Here is a 27,475-nt window from a genome sequence, read left to right as displayed (position 1 = left end):
GAAACAGTTTGTTTCAGAACCAGCAGGGCCACTGTGGGTCGGGGCAGAGTCCAGTCCCTGGTGGGGAGTTGGGGTTTTGGGCTGTGTGCCTGGCGAGGTCATGGAGGGCTTTAAACATGATGCCCCTGGCGCTGCTCACCCCAAACCCTATGCATTGGTGCTAAGACTGAAACCAGCTTAATTCGGGGATTGTGAACCTGTAAGAAGAAGCAGGAAATGATGGTTCTCCAAGGTTCTGCTTTTTCACTCTTCAATTTTCTTAAAATCAAAAAGTTATTTCTTCGTGTGGTTGTTTCTGATTTGCAGGTGGGGGAAGAAACTGATCATCGTTGCCTCCCAGGACATGCGTTACAGGGCCTTGATAGGCTTGGAGGGGGACCCTGACCTGAAACTCCCTGACTTCTCCTACTGCATTTTGGAGCGATTGGGCCGGTCCCGGTGGCAGGGAGAGCTCCAGAGAGACCTCCACAGCACTGCTTTCAAGTAAGGCAGCAATTTTCAACCAGTGTGCCACAAGAATTTTTACAATAGGCAGTACCCGACTGTTTAATCAGTGGCACTGACCTCTTTCCCCTTAGATTGTCAAATTAAAAAAATGACAACAGCCATCACAACAATAGCTGTCCAGTGTGGGTGAATCAAAATTATGCCTATGTTTGTCAGATCAGCAGAAAATGTATACTTTTTGGTATGCCACAGAATTTTAGTAATTAATGTGTGTCACGAGGTGAAAAAAGTTGAAAATCACTAAAGTAAGGGGATACTTTGCTTCGCTGCTTTAAATGATAGGGCTCACTGATCATTATGCCACCTCTAAGCAGGAGCCTCCTGGCTTTTCTCCCTGTTCCTCTTACCCATGTCATCTTGACAGTCCCCAAATCATGGGAATTGGGAGTACAATGCTTTCTTTTTTGTACCTTTTAAAAAAATATTTTATTTATTTTTAGAAAGCGGAGAAGGGAGAAAGAGGGGGAGAGAAACATTGATTAGTTGCCTCTCGTATGCATCCCAACTAGGGACCAAACCCACAACCCAGGCATGTGCCCTGACTGGGAATTGAACTGGAGAACTTTCACTTTGCAGGATGATGCCCAGTCAACTGAGCCACACCAGTCAGGGCACAATGCTTTCCCTTTGAAGAGAACCTGGGGTGACCATATAATTTATTGTCCAAACCAGACATTGAGAATGGAAGGTGGAGCTGACCAAAAGGGATGCCAAGGAAGTGGGCGTAAATCGGGACCATCTGACAAACCAGGATGTATGGTCACCCTAGTTATTGGCCATGTTTGATTATCTCCTTGTATTTGATCAATCTCCTTATTGTCTCCCACCCCAGCCATCCCTTCCCACACTATTTCCCCTGGCTTCTACTCCTGTCTTCCCACCTACCCCTCCTGGAGGCCTGTGTCCTGCTCCTAGGCTGAGCCATGGCCCTTCTTTCTGAGGCCATTGTTTCATGACTGTTCTCTCAGATTGTCTGGTTAGAGGAGGTGTGTATTTCTGGTATTTATGTCCAGGTGAGAGGCTCTGTGCATTGGCAGGTGAAAGCAACCAGAAGCGAAATGATACTCATCCTCTCCTGCAGGGTTGATGCCGGGAAGCTCCACTATCACAGGAAAATTCTGAACAAAAATGGTCTCATTACAATGCAGTCACATGTGATACGATTACCCACTGGGGCCCAGCAGCACTCAATCCTCCTCCTCCTGAACAGGTTTCATGTGGACAGGTAAGTGTTATGAGACCAAACACTTATGTCTACATTGCAGCTGTTAGAAATCAGAGACCAAGTAAAAAAACTACTTTAGTTGTTTAAAAGATATTTACTATTTCTGAATATGAAAAGTCATGCTCATTTTGAAAACATGGGAGTTATACAGAAAAGAACAACCCCACAGCCTAGCAATAGGGACTACTAATATTTTGGTGGTAAGCCATTTGATTTGTTATGGTGGCAGAGTTGAGATTGAGTTGTATCAGTATAAAATTGTCACGTTTTTGCAATATGTAACCATAGTGATTAGCCTATATGGATGAGATGATATGGTTCTACAAAATGATTACTACATTATTTATTTGTGTATCATAGTCAATACATCAAGCTGATTTAAAAAAAAAAATTCCTTTCTGAGATCCCGGGAGTCTCTGAGAGTGAGCCTCTCTGACTCTTAAATAAAGATTTTTATTTATTTATTTTTAGAGAGAGAGTGAAGGAGGGAGAGAAACATCAATGTGTGGTTGCCTCTCACTCGCGCCCCCAACTGGGGACCTGGCCTGCATGCAACCTAGTCATGTGCCCTGACTGGGGATCGAACTGGGGACCTTTCACTTTGCAGGATGATGCCCAGCCAACTGAGCTGCACTGGTTAGGGCAAATCTCTGACTCTTTAATCCTCCCTGTTGGGGTGACTAGTTACCTGATACAGGAATGGGGGAAAGGTATGTTCCACCGCACTGCAGAGAGGTCTCAGTCTATACGTCACCACCCCATGCCTGTCTTTGTGGGAGAGACAGAGACAAGGGTGGGGAAGGGTTAAGGTGGTGCAGGGCCTAGAATGAGCGCCCTTGGGTGAGTCAGCTATAAGACCCAGTGCCTGGTCACCAAGTCCTCCATGCTGGAGGTGGGCAGTGTCAAGGTAGGCAGACCCTGTCCCTGGACCACAGGGACTGACTGTGATTCTGTCCTCCCCAAATGGCAGGGGCTTTGCCCTCTACCCAGTGGCCAGGCACACCCTCTTAAGCAGGGGGTGGGGGAGGGATATGGGGTAAACACTCAGGATTAAGTATAAGTTTTAAAGTTTACAGCACTTGCTACATAGCACAGGGATTGGCCCAAAGGAAGCACTTTTGATGTGCGTGTGAAGACTAACTATTGACTAAGGATTTCCAGGAGTGAAAATATCACTCCGAATTTGTCTTTAGGTCTACGCTTTATACATACAAAGAGAACCCTCCCCCCATAGAATTTTATTTATTAAAAATTGTGTACTTATTCTTACATGTTTAAACTTCAGTCAGCTTCAAAGTACTCTTCATTTGATGCAATACCCCTATCAAGATTTTTTTCCACTGCTCAAAACAGTTTTTGAACTCGTCAATTCTGGTGCCTTTTAGTGCTTCTGCCGTTTTTTGTTTCTCCTCTTTCACATCAGCAAAACATTTCCCTTTGAGGACATTTTTCATCCAGGGAAACAAAAAAGAAACAAGTTGCTTTGAAGCAAAATCAGGTGAATGGGGAGGGTGGGGTATAGAGGTCGTTCCATTTTTGGTCAAAAACTGCTGGACACTAAGGGTCGTGTGGGCAGGTACGCTCGTATTGGGTTAACCAAAAAGTCCATTTGTTTCCGTACGATGGCTCTAGTAGCGCTTAGTTGTCCTTAACTTCATTCCAAACAATTTTGTTAGAGCGTAGGGTAACAGCTATCACATCAGTGTGCATTTTAAAAAACATCAAAATTGGTGAATTTTGGTGTAGCCATTTTAATATTGACGATGGAAGAAAATACACAGCATTTTCAACATATTATGCTTTATTATTTCAAGAAAGATAAAAATGCAACTGAAACACACAAAAAAGATTTGTGCAGTGTATGGAGAAGGTGCTATGCCTGATGAAACATGTCAGAAGTGGTTTGTGAACTTTCATGTTGGATATTTCTTGCTGGATGATGCTCCACAGTGAGGTAGACCAGTTTAAGTAGATAATGATCAAATGGAGACATTAATTGAGAACAATCAATGTTATACTATGTAGGAGATAGCCCACATACTCAAAATATCCAAATCAATAAAATTATTGGTGAAAATGAAAAATGTGTCTTTTATTTTATGGAAAAAACTAAATGGATTTTTTTGCCAACCCAATAAATCATCTATAATGAAATGGGCAAACGTGTTCAAAGAGTCTTCAAAAAAAATTAACCGAAGCTGAGCACAGCCTCTCACAACAGTGCCAGCTGGTACCTGGTACAGATGGGCTTCTAGAACACTCACCTAGCGTGCTAAGCCTGCACAACAATGTGCCCACCCTCCAGAAGATAATTCCCTTTTGGGGGGGTTACCTCTTGTGTTAAGTTAAAGGGAATTATACTTTGATAATTCGCATTTTAATAATTTAGTCATACTGTACTGGTTAAATGCCTTTATCACCAAACTCATAATTGGTGTGTAAGCTGTGATCCACAAAGAACATAGGGTGGTGGCTGTGAGTAGAAGAGAGAACAATGGATTAAGTCAAAATCTGTATTTAAATCTTTGCCAGTGACTTAGGCAAAGTCACCTAGCCTCTCTGAACCACTGTTTGTTCTTCCATATGCTGGCCATGACATAGTGCTTGGTAGTAGTTTCTATGCAGTAAATAGCTATCTCTTCATATAGTCTTTCATTCTTTGAGAGGCAGTAAAAATGGAGAAGTGGGTACAGTCTCTGGATCCCATACAGAAGCCCTTCATGCCCCAGGCCTGTAGGCAGTTAAAGCCAAGTTCTCCTTCCCCAGCTGCACTCGGCAACAAGGCTCCTTTCTGCACCCCTCCCCCAGGCACACACAGTGAGGAGCCCTTCTCTGAATAGTAGCTTCCTTTGGTGGCCTTTAGCTTGGAAGCATTTTCTGTGACACTCACTTCACAGTAAAAATGCAATGTAAGGAGGGATCCGTCAGTCAAATGAATTCAGGAGTGGAAACTAGGGCTTCAGAATGAGAGTGGTGTTATGATCTAGTGAAGAGAGCGCTGGATTTGAGGCAAGCGACCTAGGATCACATCGTGGGCCTGAATCTTATGAAAGCTTATTAACCTACTAACGTTCTTTATGAAATAACCTTGTCCTTCCCCACCAAGTGATTGATAAGGAAATATCAATCTAAACTTTAAGGTATTATCAAAGTGTAACGCATTTTAAAGAATCACTTCTGTACATTTTTAGCCAGAGAGTCTAGCCTGTACACTGCCACTAGTTAGGTGCCGTTGGCCTGTGACCGAACCACTCAGAGCCCCAGCCTCTCCGGCCATGAAGTTCACGAGTTGGGCTTGAAATCTTGCCTTGAAAAATAGGCAGTCTCTAGCAATAGGCTTGAAAACAATGAACCGTTTGTGTTTCTTGCAGGAGGAGCAAATACGACATCCTCATGGAGAAGCTATCGGTGGTGCTGAGCGCACGGAGCAACCAGATAGAGACGCTCGGAAAGCTGCGGGAGGAACTGGTGAGCTGCTTGGGGCTCCCCGTGTGCTGGGCTGAGCTGGCCTGTGCCGCAGCGTGGAGATCTTTGTGAAGTGTAAATCGAATGAAATGTAGTCGAAAGCCATGCTGTGGACTTGACTGCCCCTAACCATGAAACAAGTGGGGTTTTTCTTTGTTTTATAGAACAAAAAAATCCTTGCTTTTATAGAACAAAAAATTGCTCGGTCCTTAAATCTTTCTTCCTCTTGACTGACTTCCATTTCCCCTGGGGCTCTCTCTAAGGCCTGCTATAAACGTTCACATGGAGTGGTAAATCTGGGCATGTAGATTTTCTTTCACAATTAAGCTTGTAATTTTGTCCCCAGTGGTTTTATATTGACGTAACGATGGCTGTGCTGAGAAGGAGGTGTGACAGCACAGGGAGGAAAGCACTTACTGAGCTGCTTTGTCTTTGAGTCCAAGGATAGCGGCCGTGATAAGGGGAATGGGAGCAGGAAAGCGCGGAGGTGGCGCTGCTTCCAGTCTGATTTGAACAATCTTCAATGGGAGTCAAGAAAAAGCCAACATTAGGAACAACAGAAAAACAAAATCACCCGTAGGTTAAACAGAACTGGAGACTTCAGCTTTAAAGTCAAGCTTTTGGGGTAACAGGAATTAGTCCCCAAAGGAACGTGGTTTAGGGTCTGATTATAGACGCCGGGATGCCCTGCTCACCGTGTGCTGCATCAGCGAAGCTCCGAGCTTTGCTTCCATTGTTCAGAGGGGAAGGGGGCTGTTCCCTACTGCCAGAGTCATCCATGCCCAGCTGTCTTCAGAGCAGAGGTTATACACCAAGGTGTGTGGGTCAGAATTGGCCTGTACATTATAAAGGATAAATTTAACCTTGCATTTTTTTAAAATTGAGATTTCACCTAAAAAATCTAGGTTTCCAGCTTCCCTTGAAATACCAGAAGCTCTGACAAGTCTGTGCTGTCAGTCTGTCACGACAGCAGTTAGCTGGGGCTGGCTGTGCACTGTCAGCTCCCACCTCTCAGGCACTGAGGCAGAGTCAGTGCCGTTTATCCTATGTGTGCACTGCTGTTGGTGGTAGAAGACACATATTTCTGTATCTGAGTCTATTAAAAGTAGAAAAATAAAAGGTAGACTTTTACGGCCTCTTAAGAGACCCTAATAGAAAGTAAGAAAATTTCTATGTGCTTAATGAACGCATATCTGCCCACTTTGTTCTTTATATTTCTCGTCCGGCCCATGCAGACAATGGAGACTGAAACCTTCTGCCTTCCTGAGTCACTCGGGGGTGTGGAGACAGGGCTGGTCTGGTCTCAGGTCAGCAGTGTGGGCTATCTAAGCAACAAGATTTACCTGTTACTGGGCAGTGTTTCATTTATTCATTCAACAAAAACTTTAGCAAGTGTTTATTTGAGTCAGAACCATGTTCCACACTAAGATGACAAAAATTAACAAGGATGACAGGTCTCGTGCTGCCGAGGAGCAGTCTAACTCGAGGGGTAGGTGCAGAAGTGAGAACACACTTAGGATGGAGTGCTACTTAGAAAGATAGGCCTGAGCTCTGGGAAAGGAGAGACTGGCGTTCTTCAGAGTTGGCAGAAGCTTTATAGAGCAAGTTACAGCGCTGGGCTTTGAAAATTAAGTGTTTCCAAAGCAGACAGGAGAAATGGCATTTCAGGTGACAGAGAACGGCTTGAGCAAATGTGTGGAGCTGTGGGAGGCTGTGGGACTTTTTTTTAGAGGTTGGCTAGAAGGGAAAGTTGGGGCCACATAAGAAAGGTCTTAAGTACCAGGCAGAGGAGTTGGTATTTCAGCATTTAGCCTAATAAAAGTGCTGGTGGCAGTTTAGAAGTGGATAAGTTACAAGAAGAAATGAGTGTTCAGGAAATGAACTGGTGGACAGAAGAGAAATTGGAAGTGAGGCATCGAGGTAGATGCTCTTGCCTCAGGCCAGGTAGGTGACTGGCCAGAAATGTCTGGGAGAAATTTTGGAGGTGACACAGCCAGGACTTGGTGAGAGACCAAAGCCAGGACATAGAGCTGAATGAAGGAGTCTTGTTTGGAGTGGATGAGCATCACTCGCAGAAGTAGACTGAAACTTGAGGACCAGATCATGAGACCAGGGATGGTGTCTTCACTGCTGACCTGCCCCCACCCCACCGTAAGGAGAGTGCCTGACCCACAGTAAAGGCTCAGTAAATATATATAAATGGACCTGTGAATAAAGTCGAGTGTAGAAAGAGGAACAAGTTTGAGTGAGGATGAGATAGATGATAAATTTGAATTTGGGATTTATTGACTATAAGGATCTTACAAGAATTCAGAGTGGCCTTGGCAGGATATAGTGAATACTCGGCCTGTAGGTGAGGTTGATGACATGAATATAAATGCTAATTTTGGGAGGGGGGCAGTGTGGAGGCTCCTGTTGCTTCTTTCTCTTTTTGCCAGGCAGATTGTGAGTCCTTTATAACAGCCCCTAGAAAACAGGACTATATCATCCCTTCTCGCCTCGTATGGGCCAGGGCTCAGAACCATATATCAAGGGCTGGGGTTTGATGGATGAGTTTCTGAAGGGTCTTTCCACAGTGCTAGGGGCACAGCTAGATTAATGATAGATGCCGTTTCCAAGCCAGTGGGTCTGAACGAGCCATATGTGAGTCATCTGTATTTCTCTGACAGCCATGTGTTCTGCCGCCCAACAGCAGTGCTGGCTGGTCTGAAAGCTGATCTCACGTATGTCGCGGCAGCAGCCCACAGACATTTGTTCCCTCCCTCCCCCAGAGTGTAAAAGGAAACCTGTAAGACTCAGCTAACGACTCTTAGTCGTGAGTGCCTCCTGTTGTTCAGTCCAAACTTACAACAGTGGTAACTTGCCTCACTGTTCCGGGGGTTGCAAAATCAAACGCCAGCAGTGGCGCGGAGGGCGACAGACAGGAGTGAGACAGGTCAGGGGCAGCAGTGGGGAAGTATGGATAGATACCATTATGGATTCCAGAAATATTTAACTTTCCTCTAAACTGTCGTAAGAGGAAAGCAGTACAAAAACGGTGATAAATGGAAACTGACCTTCAGCCACCCTGTGTGAGGGCCGCATGGAAGCGTGACCGCACTGGCCCCATGGGGACGGGCGTGCCTGTCTGGAGGGAGTAGCTGTCCTTGCCATCCCCTGACAGCGGCCTAGAGGCACAGTCCTAGGATTTATTGCCAGGTCTGCTTTTCAAGAGAAGCCAGAATATGGATTTTTATATAAAATGTCTCACTTTTCAGTGTTGGCAAGTAAATTACATATATATTTTAAAAACCTGGCCAGTACTGGAGATTGGGCATTGGTAACCCCTGCAGTTGCATTTACGGTCGTTTTGGTTGTATCACTTTGCAGAAAATATGAGTGTGGGGAGAATGGTGAAATTGTACAGATAGACTAAAATTTTACAAATGTTTTAAATATGTTTTTCTATTCTACTGTCTGTGGGAGGGATGTGTATATGTATTAATAATTAATACACTTACTTGATTAAAGTCAAAACAATCAAAAGTTATACAGTGAAAAGTCTCATTCTTTCTCTACCGCCCTTTGCCTCATTCTCACCGCTATATAACCTCCCAGGATTTCTTTAGGAAAATCTTTTTCCCCTTATAATCAAAAGGTGAAATTGTTAGTATACCGCTCCAGACCTGTTTTGTTCCCTTGACAATGTAGCCTAACAGTCTTTCCTCATTAATACTGCCAGTGTGTTCTCATTCAATTAACTTAGGTCCCGAACTGTGTTTGTTTATACGATTCTTTAGTAGTTTCAGACACCTTGCTTGGACCTAATAGTAGCTTTTAATTTTGTTTTGGCAGGGTCTGTGTGAAAGGACATTTAAGCGTCTTTACCAGTACATGCTGAATGCTGGTCTGGCGAAGGTGATATCTCTTCCCTTGCAAGAGATTCAACCTGAATGTGGACCTTGTAAGACAAAGAAAGGTAAAGGCAATCTCAGCCTCTCTTCCCTGAGCTTCATGGATGGCTCTCACGCCTCCCTTTTAAGCTTCAGCCCATCTCTCATCATGTCTGCTTGCTGTGTAATGATTTCACACATATTTTTTCAGCTTTAGTTCTCTGTGCCTAACTTAAGATCTTCTGTATAAAAAGTGCTGAGGAAATGTATGCCGAATGAAAGTAATTCAAACTTCCAGCAAACATCTCTATTTGGCTGTTCCTCTAGCATCTGAAATTCATGTTGTACAAAGAACAGGTTCATCTTGTCCTTTTTACACTAAGCAGTGAAGTACACTGTATTGCATGATCCCATTATCTAGGTAGTACTGTATCACCATTTTATGTATAAGACAAAGCTAAGAGATGCTGAATAACTTAAAGTTAAACTAAGAACAATGACTTACAAAACTTCAAAACCCTTAGTCCTTTATTTTTCTCTATTCCTGATTTTTGTGCCATGCTGTTTGCCTCTTCTGATTAACCAAAGTCACTGAAAGAGCTGAGCGTCAGAGCTTTCAGTAAAAGATGATAGATTCTTCCCAAATCTCACTCTTGGGTTGATAAGAGATATAAAAGAAGTAAACCCACAAGTACAAACAGAAGAAGACAGGATATGACAGCAGAGAGAGTTGTCAACAACCTTTTGGTGCTCAAAGGCAAATGGACAAATGGTAACTGACTGAGCAGACTGGGAAAGCTAACTCCCTGCGAAGGGCACAGCCAAAAGTTAACACCTCAAAACCTGAAATCAGCCCTGACTGGTGTGGCTCAGATGGTTGGGAGCTGTCCCACAAAGTGAACGGTCATTGATTAGATTCCTGGTCAGGGCGCATGCCTGGGGTGTGGGTTCAGTCCTCAGTCGGAGTGCATACGAGAGGCAACTAATCGATGTTTCTCTCTCATTTCAATGCTTCCGTCCTCTCTTTCTCTCTGCCTTCCCATATCTCTAAAAGTAAATAAATGAAGTCTTTTAAAATACATAAATTTTAAAACCAGGCCCTGACTGGGAATCAAACCAGTAACCCTTGGTTCATAGGCCAGCACTCAGTCCACTGAGCCACACCAGTCGGGTTGCTATATATATTTTTAAAAACCTGAAATCAACTGACAGTTTGGAGATTTGGGTACCTCTGAAAGCATAGGCATGGGTGAGGCTGGGGACAGGGGAGTTGGTCTGTAGTCCACGTGAGAAGCCATGGTGCCCCAGGCCCCTGCCTCCCTGTGCGTGGCCCAGGGAGATCCCTTCCCACAGAGACACAGGCCTGGTTTACCCCAAGAGAAGATGCCCCAAGGGGATTCAAGACTCACAAACATGAGACCCAGCTAGAGACAGAGTGCTGTGCTGAAAACTGGGGTTGGGTGACAAGTGACAATCTCTGTGCACTAAAAAGTGAGGGTTTTCTCACTGCTATTCCCAGTTTGGCTCCTACAACCACCAGACCTACTGTCCCCTGGGCCAGAGGCCAGAGGCTTCTTTTCTGCAGAAACTGACCAGTCCAAGAGAAAAGTCATCTAGATCATGAAATCTGGAGGTTTCCCATTAAAGTAGCTGGCCCCAGCCTGCTCACCCTTCACGGAAGCCCACTCAGTGTGACAGCCTCTCCTTTCCTCCTCTTGGCCCTCCACAACACCTAAAACAGGGCTGTGCGGCAGCATTTTAAGACTTCACCCAACGTTTGAGGAAAACTTGTGTGAATATAAGAGAAACAAACAAACAGACTTAGGAAATCAAAACAAAGTGATGAGTAAAAGAAAACCTTAAATAAAAACAAGCATCCTCAGAGAAGAGATTGCAAGAGGCTATAAAGAAGGGACATGCAAAAAATAGAAAAGAGCTCTTGGAAATAAAAGAAATGTGACTGTTGCAATAAAAGATTTGGTGGAAGGGAAGATAGTTAGATAAAGTTGGAAAAAATCTTCCAGAAAGAACAGAAACTCAAAAGAGATGGGAAATAGAAGAACTAAGTTGAAAGTGAGACTGAGCCTAAAAGATTTAACATCCACACAACGGAGGGTCCAAAGAGGCAGGGAAGGGAGTGTGTGCAGGAGGCTAGAGCAGAAGAGAGGATGAGAAAGGGCACAGGAAACTTTTCCAGATCAAAAGACCTGTCAGGTGCCTAGCGTAATGAACAGAAGAACCCTGCGCCAAGACCCAACATCCTGAGACTTCAGAAATCTGGGGGTAAAGAGCCTTCAGAGAGGAGGCACCAGACTACCTAATAGTAACTGATGCTGGAAGACCTTGAAGCAAGGCCATCAACGTTCTGAAGGAAATAGACTTTCAATCTACAATTTTGTTATTAGCCAGATTGCATCTCCCGTGTTCTCTTAGGAAGCTGCAGGAGGACGTACAGCATCAAATGACAGATTAAGCCAATAGGCAGGAGAACATGGGTCCAGGAAGCAGTGGGGCACATGAAAAACCCCGGGGAGATGGCAGAGGGAAATCACGATGACACGTGCTGACAGCAGCGTGTCCAGATGATTCCAGGACAGATGAAAGTCCATGCGAGGTCCATTCCCAGGGCCTGCACAGGTGTCTAAGGAAAGTTTTACTCTATCAGAGTCTGAGCATGGATTTAATGGTAGGTACATAGAAAACCAAGCAAATGGAAAAAACCCAAGTTAGTCACTCCAAGGAAAACCAAAAGATGTGTGAAGACAAAGAGCTTAGGGTCTGCATGCTTTGTCAGTATAAAAAGTGTCCTATGGACACAGCTCAAGAGAATTTGTGCTCAGTGAGGACAGTCCCAACACTTAGCTCTGTCTATAGGAGGGCGGCATTCATTTTTGTTGAGTGACTATAAAACACCAGTCTGAGGGAACTCTGTTTCTCCCTTTATTTCCTCACTTAGTGGAATCACTGCCCACTCTGCCTGGCTTCCCTGTGTCTGAGAAAAATCTTGGGAGGAGTGGGTAACAGGGATATTACCATACAACAGGTGTATAAACAAAGGGGAAGGTGCACCTGGGAAGTTAGGAAGCCCCTCTAGGGTGGACATCATCTTTGAGTCCCTGCAGTGCTGAGGAAATGTGTGACCAGTTGAATGATTAGAATTCCTCAGGGTAAAGAGTGGGTGGCATTAGCCTGTAAGTAGACAGGAAAGTAGGAAATACTGATGGGTCCTCTGGTGGGAAGAAAAAGCTCCAGGAACTAAACGGTGTGCAGGGGACTTAACTGTTTGAGACCCTCCATCATGTGACTTGGAGGCATGATTATCTGAATGCTTAAAACAGTGGTGACCTGTGGGTCTGTTCATCATTTTTACTTCCTGTCCTGTTGCAAGAAAGACATTAAAAATAAATAGACAAGAAATTTTATTTTATATTTTTTAAGACTTTATTTGTTTTTAGAGAGAGGTGAAGGGAGAGGGAAGGAGGAAGAGAAACATTAATGTGTGGTTGCCTCTTGCACACCTGGCCCACAACCCAGGCATGTGCCCTGCCTGGGAATTGAACCGGCGACCCTTTGGTTTGCAGGCCAGCGCTAAATCCACTAAGCCACGCCAGCCAGGGCTAGAAATTTTATTTTTAAAGTAAAAAGAAACTAAGAAGGAAATACAGTTAAAGAACCTTTCTTGCTGGGCAGGCAGCCATGGAGCAATGCTTCTTTCAAGCTTGAGGTCCCTGGAAATTCAGAGTAGCAATTTGAAAGTAAAGACACCTAGATGGATTTTGATGTAAGACAGCCCTGGGCTAGAATTTGTTTTTTTAAGATTTTATTTATTCTTAGAGAGGGAGGAAGAGAGAGAAGCATTCATGTGTGAAAGAAACATCGATCAGCTGCATCTTGTATGCATGCTGGCTGGGGAACGAACCCACAACCCAGGCAGGTGCCCAGACTGGGAATCAAACCGGTGACATTTCACTTGGGATTATGCCCAACCAACTGAGCCGCACAGGCCAGGGCTGGGCTAGAATTCTTGTTCTTTCATTTTCTGTTGGGGTAATGACCTCTGTACACCTCAGTTTTCTCATCAGGATTATCTGGGGATGATAATTCAACTTGCCAGAGCACTATGGGTCTTACAGGAGACAGGTACACAGAGCAGGGCCCCAAGCTGGTGGCCCATAGGCCATGTCCAGCAATGTGTTTTATTTGGCTCACAGTGTTTATCTTAATTGAATTAGTTTCTGGCATGTAAAAATCAAAAATTTCACCTAAAAGTCAGACTTTTAGCTTCTCTCTCAAATTAAAATTAGGCAACAGTTGGCAAAGCAGAGAGGTACTGCCCTCTTCCTGCGGTAAGTCCTGTCACACAGCAAGTGGTCCTGTTATCCTGAAGTCTAGTGCTGGGAAGATGAGCCCTCCAGGGAGGGTCGGCCTGACTCAGAGCTAGCTCAGCCTGAGTACTAAGGAAAGTGGTGGCTTCAGCTCCTTATGTGGGATTGAGGGGGCAGGTCCCAAGACATTGACAATGAGAATTTTTAGGTTGTCACACACATGCACAGTGAGTCCATACTGACTGTTCAGGGGGCTCATCTCATTCGCATGGTAATCTTGTCACCCATGCTGCTGCTCAGGCTTGTTATCAGCGTTCCCCTCTCACCCCGTGTCACACTGTGTCTGTTATTTGTGTGACTTCCTTGAGGGTTGTGGCCACACCTCTCACATACTTTCTGTCCTTAATGCCTGTGCAGTGTCTGCTTAGAACAGACTAGGGGCTACGTAAATGTTTAGCAAATCTAATTGAATTAAGTGCTGCTTCAGTTACTTTCCTTGTGCAGGAGACAAGGGACAAATGAACTGTTAGTCTTTGTTCCCTTGAGCATTGTTGTCCCAGTTGGCAAAATTAACATAAAACCTTCCCTCTAAGGCATTATGGAGTAGACAGGACTTAAATAATAAATAAAGATGATGCATTACTTCATGTAAATTTACAGGTGTGCCTGGATATATAAGTTGTCTCTGAAAGCCCAGAAACAAAGAACTTGGATTTAGGCATATTATTTCAAATGCATTACAGAAAGCTACAGTGGTCTAGTTTGCAAAAATACAATAAAAAACCCTTGGTAATGAAAACAGTCAACCTGAACTGATCTCTTTTGCAAATATGGATTCTTTTCTTCAAGTGTTTACCAGTCATTTTATGTTTATTAAATTGTGCTGAGAAAAGGAAGAAGGAGAAATAGAAGTTAACTTTGCAATCCCTCAAAAAAGGATCACAAGCAGTTGACAGAAATTTAGCTTCTTGTGGCTGATGTCTGAGGCAATTATTTGAGCAGGTTTCCCAGGTTCAATGACAAGGCCGTGAGTTTTGCAGAGGATGGGAGTAGGTCCATTTATGCTGTAGACTTTCCACAGCTGTTACCCCAAGATTCATCTGTAAAAAATAAAAATCAAGTTCAACAAGATTTGTAGAAAACAAGATGAATATAGAAAACTCAGCTGTATTTCTATACACTGTAAATGAACAACCCAAAGAAGGCAATAGCCTCCAAAAGAATAAAATACTCAAGAATAAATTTAACAAAGGAAGTACAGAATGTGTACTCTGAATGCTATTAAACATTGATGACAGCAATTTAAGCTCTTAAGTAAATGGGAACACATTTTATGTTCCTGGATTGGAAGACTTAACATTGAAATGGCAGTACTCCCCAACTGATCTTCAAATTTGGTGCAATTCCTGTCTGAATCCTAGCTGACTTCATTGTAGAAATTGACAAACTAATTCTAAGAATAACCAAGACGGAGGACCCACACTTCCCAATTTCAAAACTTATACAAAGTCACAATAATCAATACAGTATAGTCCTGACACAATAGATAGAAATCAATGGAATAGAATTGAGAGTCTAGAAATAAACCCACATATTTGTGGTCAACTAATTTGCAACACGGGTGCCAAGACCATTCAGTGGAGAGAAGCCAATTACAATAGGCCATTACTATATGATTCCATTTATGGGAAGCATCGGTATAGGGGATCGAGAAGTAGATTAATAAGTGCTTATGGCTAGGGCAGGGCACAGCGATGATAGCTGAGGGGTTTGAGGTGATGTTCTAAAATTGGTGAAAGATGAACATACTAAATAACCATTGACTTGTACACTTTAAATGGATGAATTGTGTATGTGAATTATCTCAATGAAGCTATTAAAATTAAAAAGTAAAAAACCAAAAAACATGCAAATTTCAGATCATTAAAATGACAAAAGGGTATATTTAAAATATAAATATACAAGCTAAGAAAAAACTGAGCCATATTAAGAAGGATTAAAATGCAATAAAATAAGTGTAAATGTTTAAAAGAGTTTTGAAACCAGAAAACTGAAATTTAAAAGAATGAAAATTAGATACGAAAGGATAAAGAATGATCATTGACAGAAAGAATAGAAAAAGATTGTCAGGAAAGTTGAAAGCCTAGATTATTAACGGTGCTGGGGGGAAACGGTTAAAAACAGCATGAAATCTTTAAGTTAAAAGTGATGAAGTTGAAGGATACTGGCTAAAAAATGAAAAGTAATTACTATCAGTAATTAAGATAAATAATAAAATAGTAAGATAAAAACCCACCACTTCTCCAAATAGGCTTGTCTTTCCCACCTCTGTACCTTTGCTGATGTCCTTCCTTTTGCCTGGAATGCCTGTCCTCTTCTGCCTAGATAATAATTCTTTTTTTAAAAAAATTATTTACTTATTTTTTTAGAGAGAGAGGGAGACACACCAATTGGTTGCCTCTCTCACATCCCCAGCTGGGGACCTGGTCCACAGCTCAGGCACATACCCTGGCCAGGAATCGAACTGGCAACCTTTTGGTTCAACGGCCAATACTCAGTCCACTGAGCCACACCAGCCAGGGCTGCCTAGACAATTCTTATATATCCTTTAATATCCAGCTCTGTGCATGCTGGCAGTACAGCTCTGAGCACATGGGAGCTTATTTCTCAGTGGTCACCAGCTCTCGCAAGATCAGCAGTTGCGTGTATCATTTGGTCCTTATCACAGGTTAGTCTGCACCTGCTGTTAGAATTATCCCTACTTTATAGATGAGGAGCCTGAGGCTAAGAGAAGTGAGCAGCTTACCCAGGACAGAGCCAGAACTCAACCTAGGCTTGTGTGAAGCCCAAACACTCCTGTGCTCCCCAGCCTCTCTGAGATGTGACCCTTTGCAGGGTCAGGGACCCTATCTCATTTATCTTTATGTGTTCTAGGCCCGCACAGAATAAATGCCATGGAACTGAATGAAAGGCCCCAAACAATCTGACATTTTCAACCTGGGTTACTAGATATGATTCTTGATCCTTGAGAGCTATGATTTTCCAAGATTGTAATAAGTATAATAGCACTGGTAAAAGCAGTAGCAAGCACTGCCTACTGAGCATTACTTGTGTGCCAGGCACTGTTCTGAGTACTCTGAGAAGGATACTGTTCTTGTCTCCATTTTATAGCTGAGTACCCTGAGGCACAGAGAGGGCATTCCCCTGAGCCACACATATACAGCTGGTCAGTGGCAGAGGCAGACCCACACCAGATAGACTCCAGAGCCTGTACTTTTAACTTTTACCATCGTACTGGGTTAGGGGCTGCAGCACCCTCTTCCATCACTCTGGGTGCTCCCCTGAAGTCTGTGCTTCCAGCCCCTGAACAGGCCTCTGCAGTTACCCATGGAAGTCTCCTCAGATTGCCCATTGGCTTGCTTATCATCCCGATACAGGATTATGTGGGGGTGGGGTAGGGGAAGTAACACTGAATTTCATAATATCTGCCTGGCTCACCAGTGAGGACTTCTCCTTGGCTTATGACTCTTAAAGAAGAAGTCTGTCCTAGTGCTTCCTAGTCACATCTTGGCTTTTGTTCTTTCTCAGGGTGATCACAATCATGCATACCATTCCGCTAGGAGGCCAGATGAGAGTTTTCATTGGGAATGTGAGAAACACAGGCTATTGGTTCCACTTCGTGGCCACTCTGGGTCTTCCTTTACACCAACAGTGCTTTCTGATAGAAATTTGAAATTCTAGCCTAGTCAGGTGGCCTAATGCGGAAGAAAGAGCACTTGGTAGGTCTGAGACATCGGTTACTCTTGACTCCTCTGAGTTTCAGTTTCTTTCCTCTTAAAATGGCAAGAAGAGATGTTTGTGCACATCGATGTTTCTCTCCCTCTCTTTATCCCTCCCTTCCTCTCTCTCTAAATAAATAAAATCTTTAAAAAATGGCAATAATAACTTTCAGAATACATGTGGTAACTAAGTAAAATAGCTTCTGAAGACTGCTGACAGTATCTGGTTTATACTCAGTGCTTAGTAAAGATTTCACCCCTTCCATTCTTTTCAGGGTCTTCAGAATGTTTAAGTTAAGCCATTCTTTCTTCATGCTAAGGCGAGGTGGGCCTGGATCTTTGACATAGAAGAGCTGCATGATTTCTTTGTGTTGTGTTGTTGATATTAGCACACCACATTTTTAAATGCTTGAACTCCCATGTGCTTGAAAGCTTGCGCAGTGATTTGGCTATATCTTCCTGTCTTTTGTTCCTGGAAAGAAACCTTGCACCCAGGTGTCAGGGGTCGCCGTTCCCAGCCAGCAGTCCTTCCACAGGAACCCTGGTAACTGAGGTGACACTTAAGGCAGAGAGATAGGCAGCGTTCACCCTGCCTGAGTGTGCTGATCAGGGTCTCACGCTCACCTTTCTGCTTTGGCTTTAGCTGACTCATGGTCTGGAATAGGCTCCTTAAAAAAGGCAAGAATGACCTGAAGAGATTTTTAATAATAAAAATTGGAATTTTGTGGCTGGTAAAATTCTAGAACTGTGGTAAAGATATAAAGGGCCAGTGAAACTATAATTCTGAGTCACGTGGAATCATGAAGCACAGGCTGCACTTGGTTCCGTCCTTTACCTGTCTTCTCTCTGACACTTCTTCCCATACCCCTTCGGGCTGGACATTGTCATTAGCCCTAGTTTACAGGCAAGACGGTTGAGACTGAGGGACCAGCTTGCCCAGGTTCGTGCACCAGCTGTGACAGGAGAATCCAGAGGCTTAACCACTGTGCATGTTGCCTCTCACACAAGGTTTCCCAAAGGAAAGATGCGTGTGACATGGCACGGGGAAGGGAACTGTGTCCACAGTCAGTGTGTTAAGACAGAGACAGGCGCAGCTTGGGGAGTGATCAGGGTTTCCTTGTCTGAGGGCTACAGAAGAATGTCAGCACAGTCAGGATTCGCAGCAGGAAAGTCAGCTGTGGGGTGTGGGATAGGCAGGGTTGCAGACCCCATGGCCCAAAACCTCACCAGCAGCCATCTGGGTGAGTCACACTGGGACTCCTGGAAGCACAACAGCTTCACACTAGGCTCAGCCCTGGATGCTTAAGACCGCCCTCCACTCAAGGTGTGCTGGAGAGTTACCTTTCCTGAGTTGCGTGCTCCTTTTCAGTCCCCGGACTCACAGTGCCCAGTGTGATTGCAGGGAACAGCCCGATACTCATGTGTCACCCTCGGTGCTCCCCCCGCCCTGGCCAGCAGCCTGCCTGTTCACAGGCCTGCCTGAACCCCATGCTCGGGGCCAGAGCAGGGCGAGTTCCCACACGTCTCTAGAAGCCAGACCACCGCTACGTAAGGCCAACTATGGGGCTTTCCTACCTGACAAGAGTGAACCGACTATCTTTAATTCAGCTAATGTTTGTCATGCCCATATACTGTGTCAGGTGCTGTCTGTATCATTAAGAATAACTGCTATATTGGTTGAGAGCTTCTCACAGCCTGGGCTCAGATACTAACTCTGCCACTCCATAGCTCCATTGCTTTGAGCGAGTCACTTAACACCTCTGTACCTCAGCTTCCACATCTGTGCAATGGGGCTTACAGAGGCCTGCCAACCTCGGGTTTTGAGATTTGCAGGGTTAATTCATATAACACCGCTGGTACAGTGCCTGGCACACAGCGAGTGCTGGGTGTTAGGGTTGAATGATTGCTATGTGCCTGTCTGTACAAAAGATATCTGGGGTCCTCCAAACACAAACCTGTGAAGTAGGGAGTGTCGATCTCATTCTACTGAGTGGAACACAAATCTGTGCTAAGTCATTTCCCCAAAATAACAGAAATGAGAGATGATGGAGCTGAGACTGACCCATGCCTCCCTGACCCCGGAGCACATTTATCCCCGCACTCCTGACTGCCCCTCCATCCGGCTGTCAGCGCAGGCAGCGGCTGTGCCACCTGGAGCAGCCTCAGATGGGACTGGCGTCAGCGCAGCAGAAGCAGGTGGGAATGGCTGCCACCCTGGTGCTGTGCAGAGCTCGGGCTGACAAACCTTTGTTGCCCTTTGGGTCCATGAGTGAGGAGTAATGTTTCTCCTCTTCTACTTGTGCTTATTTGGAGGGCTGTTCTGTGGATCTTCTTGCTTAACGAGCTCCTTAAGGAAGTTAAAGTGGAGTGGAAATAAAAACCGGGCTGTTGCCGGGCATGTCAGTCCACTCCATGCGCATGCTACTCCCACAGCAGCCAGCATCCCTGGCCGCAGGTCACCACTGTCCTCAGTCACATGGGTGTCTGTCAGTTAGGGGCTACATGCCACCCCAGGCTTAGGCCCTGGGCTCCAAGGCAGACATCCTGGTAAAACCCAGCTCCTCACTTGCTAACGGGTGGGAGTTGGGGCAAATTCCTTAGCTGCTCATGTTCTCCAAGTGTGTAGGGGGTGATAGCACCCAGCCCCTAAGGCTGCAGTGAGGACTAGCTCGTGTGACATGAGGGGTGCTGAGGTCAGTGTCCAGGTCGCGGCTCACATTGGAGAAATGGTAGGAGTTTTATTATTAGAAACAGTAGGTTGTTCTCTGAGCACCATCTTAGGGGTGAGGTGAGGGGGTGCGGGAGTTGGGAGGGGCTCAAGTAGAGGATGAGGGGAGACCCAGTGGGGAATGAGCTCGTGGACAGTGTTCTGTCGTGTGTTGGCTAGCAGGTGCCTCTGTCCCAAGGGTGGACCCAATCATCGTCACCTGAGCCTTGAATACTCGTAGTTCCAGCCCATACAGATGGGCCCAAGGGTCCCCACATCCATGTTTTTCCTCCTGGCGGCTCAAGGCTCCCACCCTGGGAGAGAGAGATGGAGGGAGAAGGCAGGTACCTGGAACAAACATCAAAGCCACAGAAAGCAAGAGTTGATCGGCATGGAGGGACCTGGTGCTTGAGGAGACTTACGCCATCATATGGCTTCAGGTTTTAGTATTAAAAAGTCATGAACTGGCCCTGGCTGGTGAATTAAGTACCAGCCTGCAAACCAATAGGTCGCTGGTTCAATTCCCAGTCAGGGCACGTACCTGGGTTGTGGTCCAGGTTGCCGGTTAGGCGCATAGAGGCAGTCGTCCATCGATGTTTCTCTCTCACATTGATGTTTCTCTCCCTCTCTTTCTCCCTCCCTTCCCCTCTCTAAAAAAAAATATATATATATATATATATTTTAAAGTCATGAACTGGGGATTTTCTGCCACGTTGAAGAGTGGAGGGGAGTCGGCACAAAGCTGGTGTGTTAGGACTCTCAAGGCCGCCCACACTCCTGCTGACTGTTTGCCCAGGGCTGGCTCTCCTGGAAGTTTGTTGTCGGTCAGCCTCAGCGGACCTTACTGTGAGGGTAGTACTACAGAGTTCAGGGCCCTGAGATGCTTTCTTATTTATGAACTTCACCTGCCACATGCATGCTCTGTCCCCATGAGACTCCCTGCCCAAATGGCCGTCTCAGTTTGCGGTGCTCTGGTGCGTGCGTTTCCCACCCGCAGCTCCTACCCAGGGAGTGGCTGCAGACCGGCTTCCTTGCCGCCCATCTTTGCGATGGCCCTGAGGATCCTGCTCCTCTGTGTGCTGATGAAAGCTGGTGGAGAAACCGTCTGTATCCCCGCTGTAACAATTATTGCGAACTGAATGACTTAAAACAACAATAATTTGTTATTTTACAATTCTGCAGATCAGATGTCTGAAATGGGTCTCGCTTGGCTAAAATCAAGCTCTCAGCAGGGCTGTGTTGCTTCTGGAGGCTCAACGAGAGAATCCATTCCCTGGCCTTTTCTGGTTTCTAGAAGTCGCCTGCGTTCCTTGGCTCAGGGTCCCTTCCTTCATCTTCAAAGCTGGCAAGGGTAGCATCTCCAGTCTCTCACTCTTATCCTCCTGCCTCCCTCTTACAGAGACTCTGTGATATGACATTGGGCCCATTGGATAATCCTCCACCACCACCACCACCACAAAAGCTTTAAACACGCCTGCAAGTCCCTTTTGCCACAGAAGGTAACATATTCATAGGATCCAGGAATTAGGTCATGGACATCCTTGAAGGGCCTTATCGTGCCACCGCACTGTCCCACACCATAGAACACCTTAGCACAGCATCATTTCTCCCAGGCAGAGATCTGCCGTCCTTCCTGCGTAACTTTGCCCCTGTCACTTGTAAGCTGTTGGATGCTTGGGTAAGTTAGCTGACCCCTCTGTACCTCAGTTCCTTCATCTGTAGAGTGCCTTCTAGTGTTGTCAGCATCCAGTGAGTTAGCACGTGTGAAGTGTCAGGACATTTTCATACATTTCTCTTGTTCCAGCTGTAGGCACACACTCATTTTTCCTACATTGTGCTTTTGGAGGTTGAATACAGGTGCAGTGTGATGGGTTGGAGGCAGGCGCCAGCCCAGCGTGGGGTGGCTGCTCCTGGTGCCACCACTTAGCCCCCCGTCGTCGTTTTATATTGTTCATAAAATCTAGTGCTGCACAGAGAGCTCTGTGGGCCTATGACAGTGGCAGCTTTCGCCTCTTTCAGAGCTATTTTCTTGGACTAAATTTTCACACTTGGAATCACTAGGTTAAAGGCCTCCCAAAATAGCCTGGAAGGTTGTAGAATTCTTACTCTGCTGCCACACTTTATTGGCAGTGAGTATCGGCTTACTTGGAAAAAGATGGTTTTCATTCTTTCAGTAATACAGCTTGCGTACCTACTGTGTGCCAAGCACTGTTCTGGGGGCTGGGGAGATGATGTGGAAAGGCAGATGTGGAGCTTGTCTCAAGCAGAAGGCTGCTGTTGCTTAACAGGACACTTCATTATTCCTTATATTTGCATTTCTTTGTTCACTAATCATGTTAAAAATGAAAAGAAGTTTTATGGAGTAAATTGTCAGGTCTTGTACCCCAAGACATGCAGTTTTAAAAGTTCCAAACTTGATGCTGTGTATCACCTTTCTCTGGGTCTCTGCCTTCTGCTGAAGTCGCCTCCCCTACACAACACTGTTTACTTACTGCCGGAAAATGCTTGTGCTCCTAGGGACTGACGTCATGGTGCGCTGCCTAAAGCTGCTGAAGGAATTTAAACGGAAGGTCGAAGACCAGGATGACGACGAGGATGAGGAGGCCATCTCCAAGGCAGTGCCTCCGGTGGATATCGTGTATGAGCGGGATATGCTCACGCAGACCTATGAACTCAGTAGGTCCTGTACTCACACCTGCTTGCATGCAGTTCCTGAGCATTTGAGGCGAGACATGTTTTGCCCATTTGTAAAAAGAGGGTCTCTCTTCAGAGGATGTAACACAGTAGGAAGCACCATTGTTCCCCATGGTATAGGCTTCTGGATCAGATTTGAGTTTGAATTCTTGCTCTGCTACTTGTTAGCTCTATGACTTCTTTTTTTTTAATTTAAGATTTTGTTTATTTATTTATTTTTAGAGAGAGGGGAAGGGAGGGAGAGAGGGAGAGAAACATCAATGTGTGATTGCCTCTCGCACACCCCCAGCTCCCCACCCTGAGGCGTGTGCCCTCACTGGGAATCAAACCAGCAACCTTTCGGTTCACGGCCAGCCCTCAGTCCACTGAGCCACACCATCCAGGGCTAGCTCTATGACTTTAGCAAAGTCTCCAAGCCTCAGTTGCCTCATTTGAAAAATGATGATAGTGTCCACCATAGCATGTAACAAGGACTAAATGAGGAATAGGATTAAAACCTCTGGTGTAGTACATGGTACATAGAAAGCACTAAAAAATTATCTGTTAGTCACTGAAAACTGACAATTCCAGTGATAAAGCAGGATAAGTCTGTCTCCTCTCATTCCTCAGCTTTCCTCTAGATCTCCTAAAATCTATGTAACACAGCGGGGACCCATCATAGAAGGTGTGACTGGGGGTCCCTGTGGGGAGGGGAACAGGAGAAGGTGAGGAGGCTGTAGCAGATCTGATTCAGCTGGCAGGTACAAAGCAACACAGCTTTTCTGAGGGCCATTCCACAGTTTTTATCAACTGTTAACACCTCTCAGAATAAGTCTGGATAAAGCCGCCCTTAACCCTTCACCCCCACCATTAGCATGTTACTAGTTCAGTATGGGAACACATTCTAATCGCCTCTTTTCATTCTGATGTTTGTTTTTCAACATGCACAATACAGCAGAACCTCCTTTATCCAGATCGGTTTTACCTGGCCCCCTCAAGTGTGTGATGAATCAGGAAATAAAGAAGGGAATATTTCTGAGTGGTCAAAGAGCTTTGCCAGAAAGTCTGCCCTGCAGTTTATGTATTTTACGTGAGGGACTCCTAGAGTTCCCAGTCTCCAGTATTCCAATACATTTAGAAGGGCTTCTTAGAGAGAGAGAGTGTAATAGCGCTGGGCAATGACTGTGTGGCAGGGCAGGAGCCAACAAATCAGATGGAGCAAATCTAAAGCACAGTCCTCTGCTGGTTATTTAGGTGGGGCCAGATAGCATTATTTCCTCCCGTAGTCCCTGCTGGCTGACAGCCCTGTTGGGACAATACAAAAATCAGTGTCCATAATGCCGCTGCGTCACCTGAGAAAGACAGGGACAATTTTAAAGTTCTTAATTAAAAATTATTTTGATGTGTTTTAAAAGGGTTCATTTCATTTATCTGAAAAAGTCCATTCATGTGAAAGAGCTAACTTCCTGCTGCTGGAACTTAGTAGATCAGCAGTTGATTACTTAACATTTGGATCGTCAGCGCTTAAAAACTGGCTATTAGTGGTGGTGGTGTGCTTCTTGGGAGGGGAGAGAGGAGGCATTTATTTTATTTTGTCTGTTGGTTTCACTGCACTGAAATGTTGACTTTTAAAAGGTGGGTGGGAATTGACTTTGCAGAGCTTGGGGTTCAAGTATATTGTTTCACACAGTTGAACGCAGAGGCACGAAAGGAATTTCCCAAGCAGAAATTCGAGTGGCCATGAATGTGGGAAAGCTGGAAGCAAGAATGCTGTGTCGTCTTCTTCAAAGATTCAAAGTTGTCAAGGTAACATCGTGAGTCCTCCGCACTATCTGAATGTGCACACAGTGTGATCATGAAGGAATGTCTCAGTGGGTCAGAAAATGAGATGGACCTGCCATCTCTGTCAAGGAGGCAAATGGCGGCCCGGGGGGGCCGAACCCAGCCCACAGGCATGGCATGTCTCCCCCTTACTGTGGTTTTTGTTGGTTTTCATTTTTTAATAACTGAATTAGTTGTCAGCATTGGAAAGTCAGCAGGAAGTGTGGCAGCATGGGGAGCCCCGAAGCAGGTGCTCTGGGGCTCCACAGGGCCCTTGGGCCTCCTCTCTTTTATGCTGTGTGTCTGGCCCCCGGGACTTTGTGCTGGCTAACTCTGCATGTCTGATGTACTTGCAGAGCTCATACCGCTTTCTCGGCCCTTCATGCCTCACTGTCTTTTGAACTTTTTGGTCACTTTGCTGGCAGGCAGTGTTAGAGTCAAGCGAATGATTGCAGGGCACTTTGCACTGCCCTTGGTGAACGGTTGGTATATGAAAGATGTTACTCTTTGTTACATTAAGGGCCCTGGGAGAGCCCCTCTTTCCTGTCCTAGAATATAGAGTCAGTATGGGTTGGTGATAACTCGTTCTCAGTCCCATGACAGTGGCTGAGTAGAGCTGGTGACCTCCAGGCCCTGACGTGCCAGTCTGTGGTAACAGTTCTAAACCATTGAATTTTGCATAGCAAACATTCACTGCTTACTAACCTTTTCTTTGGGGCCTAGTTCTGAGCCAGGCATTAGGGACATGTGGAAGACCAAGTTAGGGCTCTGCCCTCCAGGAGCTCACAGTCTTGTGGAGCAGACACACAGTCAGGGTTGTGATTGAGAAAACAATCTCCGACAGGCCTGTGGAAACAGGACCTGAGGGTGACGAGGCGGGAAGACCTAGGGGCCACCGATGGGGCCTGACCCGGAGCCCAGGCAGTGAGGTGGAGACGCAGGTCAATGTGGGACTGATAAGGAAATAGGCACCACAGCCCCACAGGCCTGGGTATCACAACACCCTCTTTTGAGTGTAATTAATCACATCCCATCTTCCCAGGGGTTCATGGAAGACGAAGGGCGGCAGCGGACCACCAAGTACATCTCCTGCGTGTTTGCAGAGGAGAGCGACCTAAGCCGCCAGTATGAGAGAGAGAAGGCCCGGAGCGAGCTGTTGACAACAGTGAGCTTGGCCTCAGTGCCAGAGGAGTCCTTCCAGCCTGAAGGAGAGGACACGTTCCTCTCTGAGTGGGACAGTGAGGAGGAGGGCAGCAGCGGCAGCAGCAGAAGAAGAAGAAGGAGAGGCAAAGGCTCACAGGGGAACGTGAAATCCTCTTCAAGCATCAGTCTCGGGACCCAGCCTCATCGCTCCATCCCTGCCAAGGGTACGGGGTCAGAGCAGGAGAGCGGGCTGGGTGGGTGCCTCAGTCAGAGCTGCCGCCCGTCCCACCTTGCTCTGGGCTTCTTGAGAAAGCCCGTTCAGTTCAGCAGACACTGAGAATGTCTTTGGTGCTGTCCTAGTCGGGACCTGTTGGTGTCACAAACATCGCATCATAAGTGTAGAGGAGACGGTCGTATGGTCTGTGTCCTGACTCCTTAGCAAATGCTTTGTTTTATTGTGTTTTACCAGTAAAGGGATGGAATTCCATAAGCTTTCTCTGTCCCTTCCTTCCAACAACCTAAGAATCCCTCAGGTTTTTAGTTTAGTTGTAGAAGATTTGTTTGTTAGTTTAACAAACTGCTGATGACAGATTTGCAAACCTAGTAACCAGCTAAGAGGGGGCACTGATCTGTTTGCTTGGTCCACTTTACACTGAGCATGTGGAATCTTTGGCCTTTGTGGGTCTGGGCTGGCTGTTGAGCATAAAATGCCCTTCTCACTCTCCCCTTGATGTGCCCACAGTTCATTCTTTCTACCCCTGCCCTCCACTGCAGGTGGCTGGAAAGTAAACCTACACCCATTAAAGAAGCAGCCATCTTCCTCCTCAGGAGCTGCTGAGGGCAAAGCCTGCCGGAGATCTGCTCGTGGGGACAGGCTCCCGGACACCAGCAGCTCCTTAGACCCCAGCATGCCTTTTGACTCTCACTGCATGCAGAGCAATAGTGGTGACATAGCTGTGATCGAAGAGGTCAGGCTTGAAAACCCGAAGGTAAGTGAGTGCCAGTGCTGCAGTGAGAGTGCGTTTTCTCCAGGAAATAGCCTGTGGCAGGTGGACATCAGCCTTATCAGTTCTGTGCCTAAAAATCACAACAAATTCAAAAAACTTCAGCTGCTGAGCGCTTGGTGTGCGCCAGGCAGTGGGCAGGCACTCTGGGGACTCACGCAGTCCTCATGCACAGACCACCTGAGCACAGTCTTGCCCTACCTACCACAAATCGCCTGCACTGTTATCTAGAGTTTTTACATTTCCAACATCTTACTCTTTTTACTCAAATTTGTTTTGGAGGGATAGTTTTTATGGCCCGTTTAGATCAGTGGTTCTCACTTTGGCCCAGTTTTGCCCCCCAGGGGATATTTGGCAATGTCTCGGGTATTTTTAGTTGTCACAAGTTGGGGGCCAGGGATGTTGGTACACATCCCAGAATGTGCAGGACAGGCCACAACAGAGAATTACCCAGCCCAAAATGTCAGCAGTGCCAGGGCTTGAGAAACTGCATTAGTTGAAAGGCCGATATCTTTACCATAAAAACAGGTAGGCCATAAAATAGATGTAATGAAGATAAAACTATACTGGTACATTCAGGCCAGATACTATTGTATGTCAGAGGGTTAAAGACACAACAGAATCAAACCAATGCTTTTTCATGAATGTAATTAGATTAAAAGATAATTGACACAGGGACCCCTTTCTCATAAGAATCATTTCACTGTCCTTTGTCACTTGAAAGTGCCTCAGATATTGGTGGTGCCTGCCTCCTGCAGCTCAGAAACTCAGAGTCAGAGGAGGAGGCGCCCAGCAGGGAACACACCTGTGATCAGGGTGGCTTTGGATGCTGTTGCTGCTGTTTCGTTCAGGCTTCACAGCAGCCCTATAGATAAGTGTCAGCTCTGCTCTGGTCCGGGAGGGGGAGAGTGGGGGTTTTAGGGACTGAGTGAGGTGCCTGCTCAGGTCATGACA

General features: G+C 45.7%; 1 protein-coding gene across 1 annotated transcript in view; it reads left to right on the top strand.

Moving 5' to 3' along the window:
• Positions 1–27,475, top strand: part of GTF3C1 (general transcription factor IIIC subunit 1) — a 74,299-nt gene that overhangs the window by 6,315 nt on the left and 40,509 nt on the right. Inside the window, 10 exon segments of the mRNA XM_090277421.1 lie at positions 307–326; positions 329–441; positions 443–483; positions 1,589–1,732; positions 5,104–5,200; positions 9,032–9,155; positions 22,398–22,556; positions 24,244–24,359; positions 25,417–25,741; positions 26,292–26,506. Coding sequence (XP_090133547.1) covers positions 307–326; positions 329–441; positions 443–483; positions 1,589–1,732; positions 5,104–5,200; positions 9,032–9,155; positions 22,398–22,556; positions 24,244–24,359; positions 25,417–25,741; positions 26,292–26,506 — 1,354 coding nt within the window.

This window comes from Furipterus horrens, unplaced genomic scaffold (assembly GCF_987537825.1).
Source record: "Furipterus horrens unplaced genomic scaffold, mFurHor1.1.pri manual_scaffold_5, whole genome shotgun sequence".
In the NCBI taxonomy this organism is placed as follows: Eukaryota; Metazoa; Chordata; class Mammalia; order Chiroptera; family Furipteridae; genus Furipterus; species Furipterus horrens.
The sequence above is the reverse complement of the archived record's forward strand: the minus strand, read 5'-3'. Positions and strand labels throughout refer to the sequence as shown.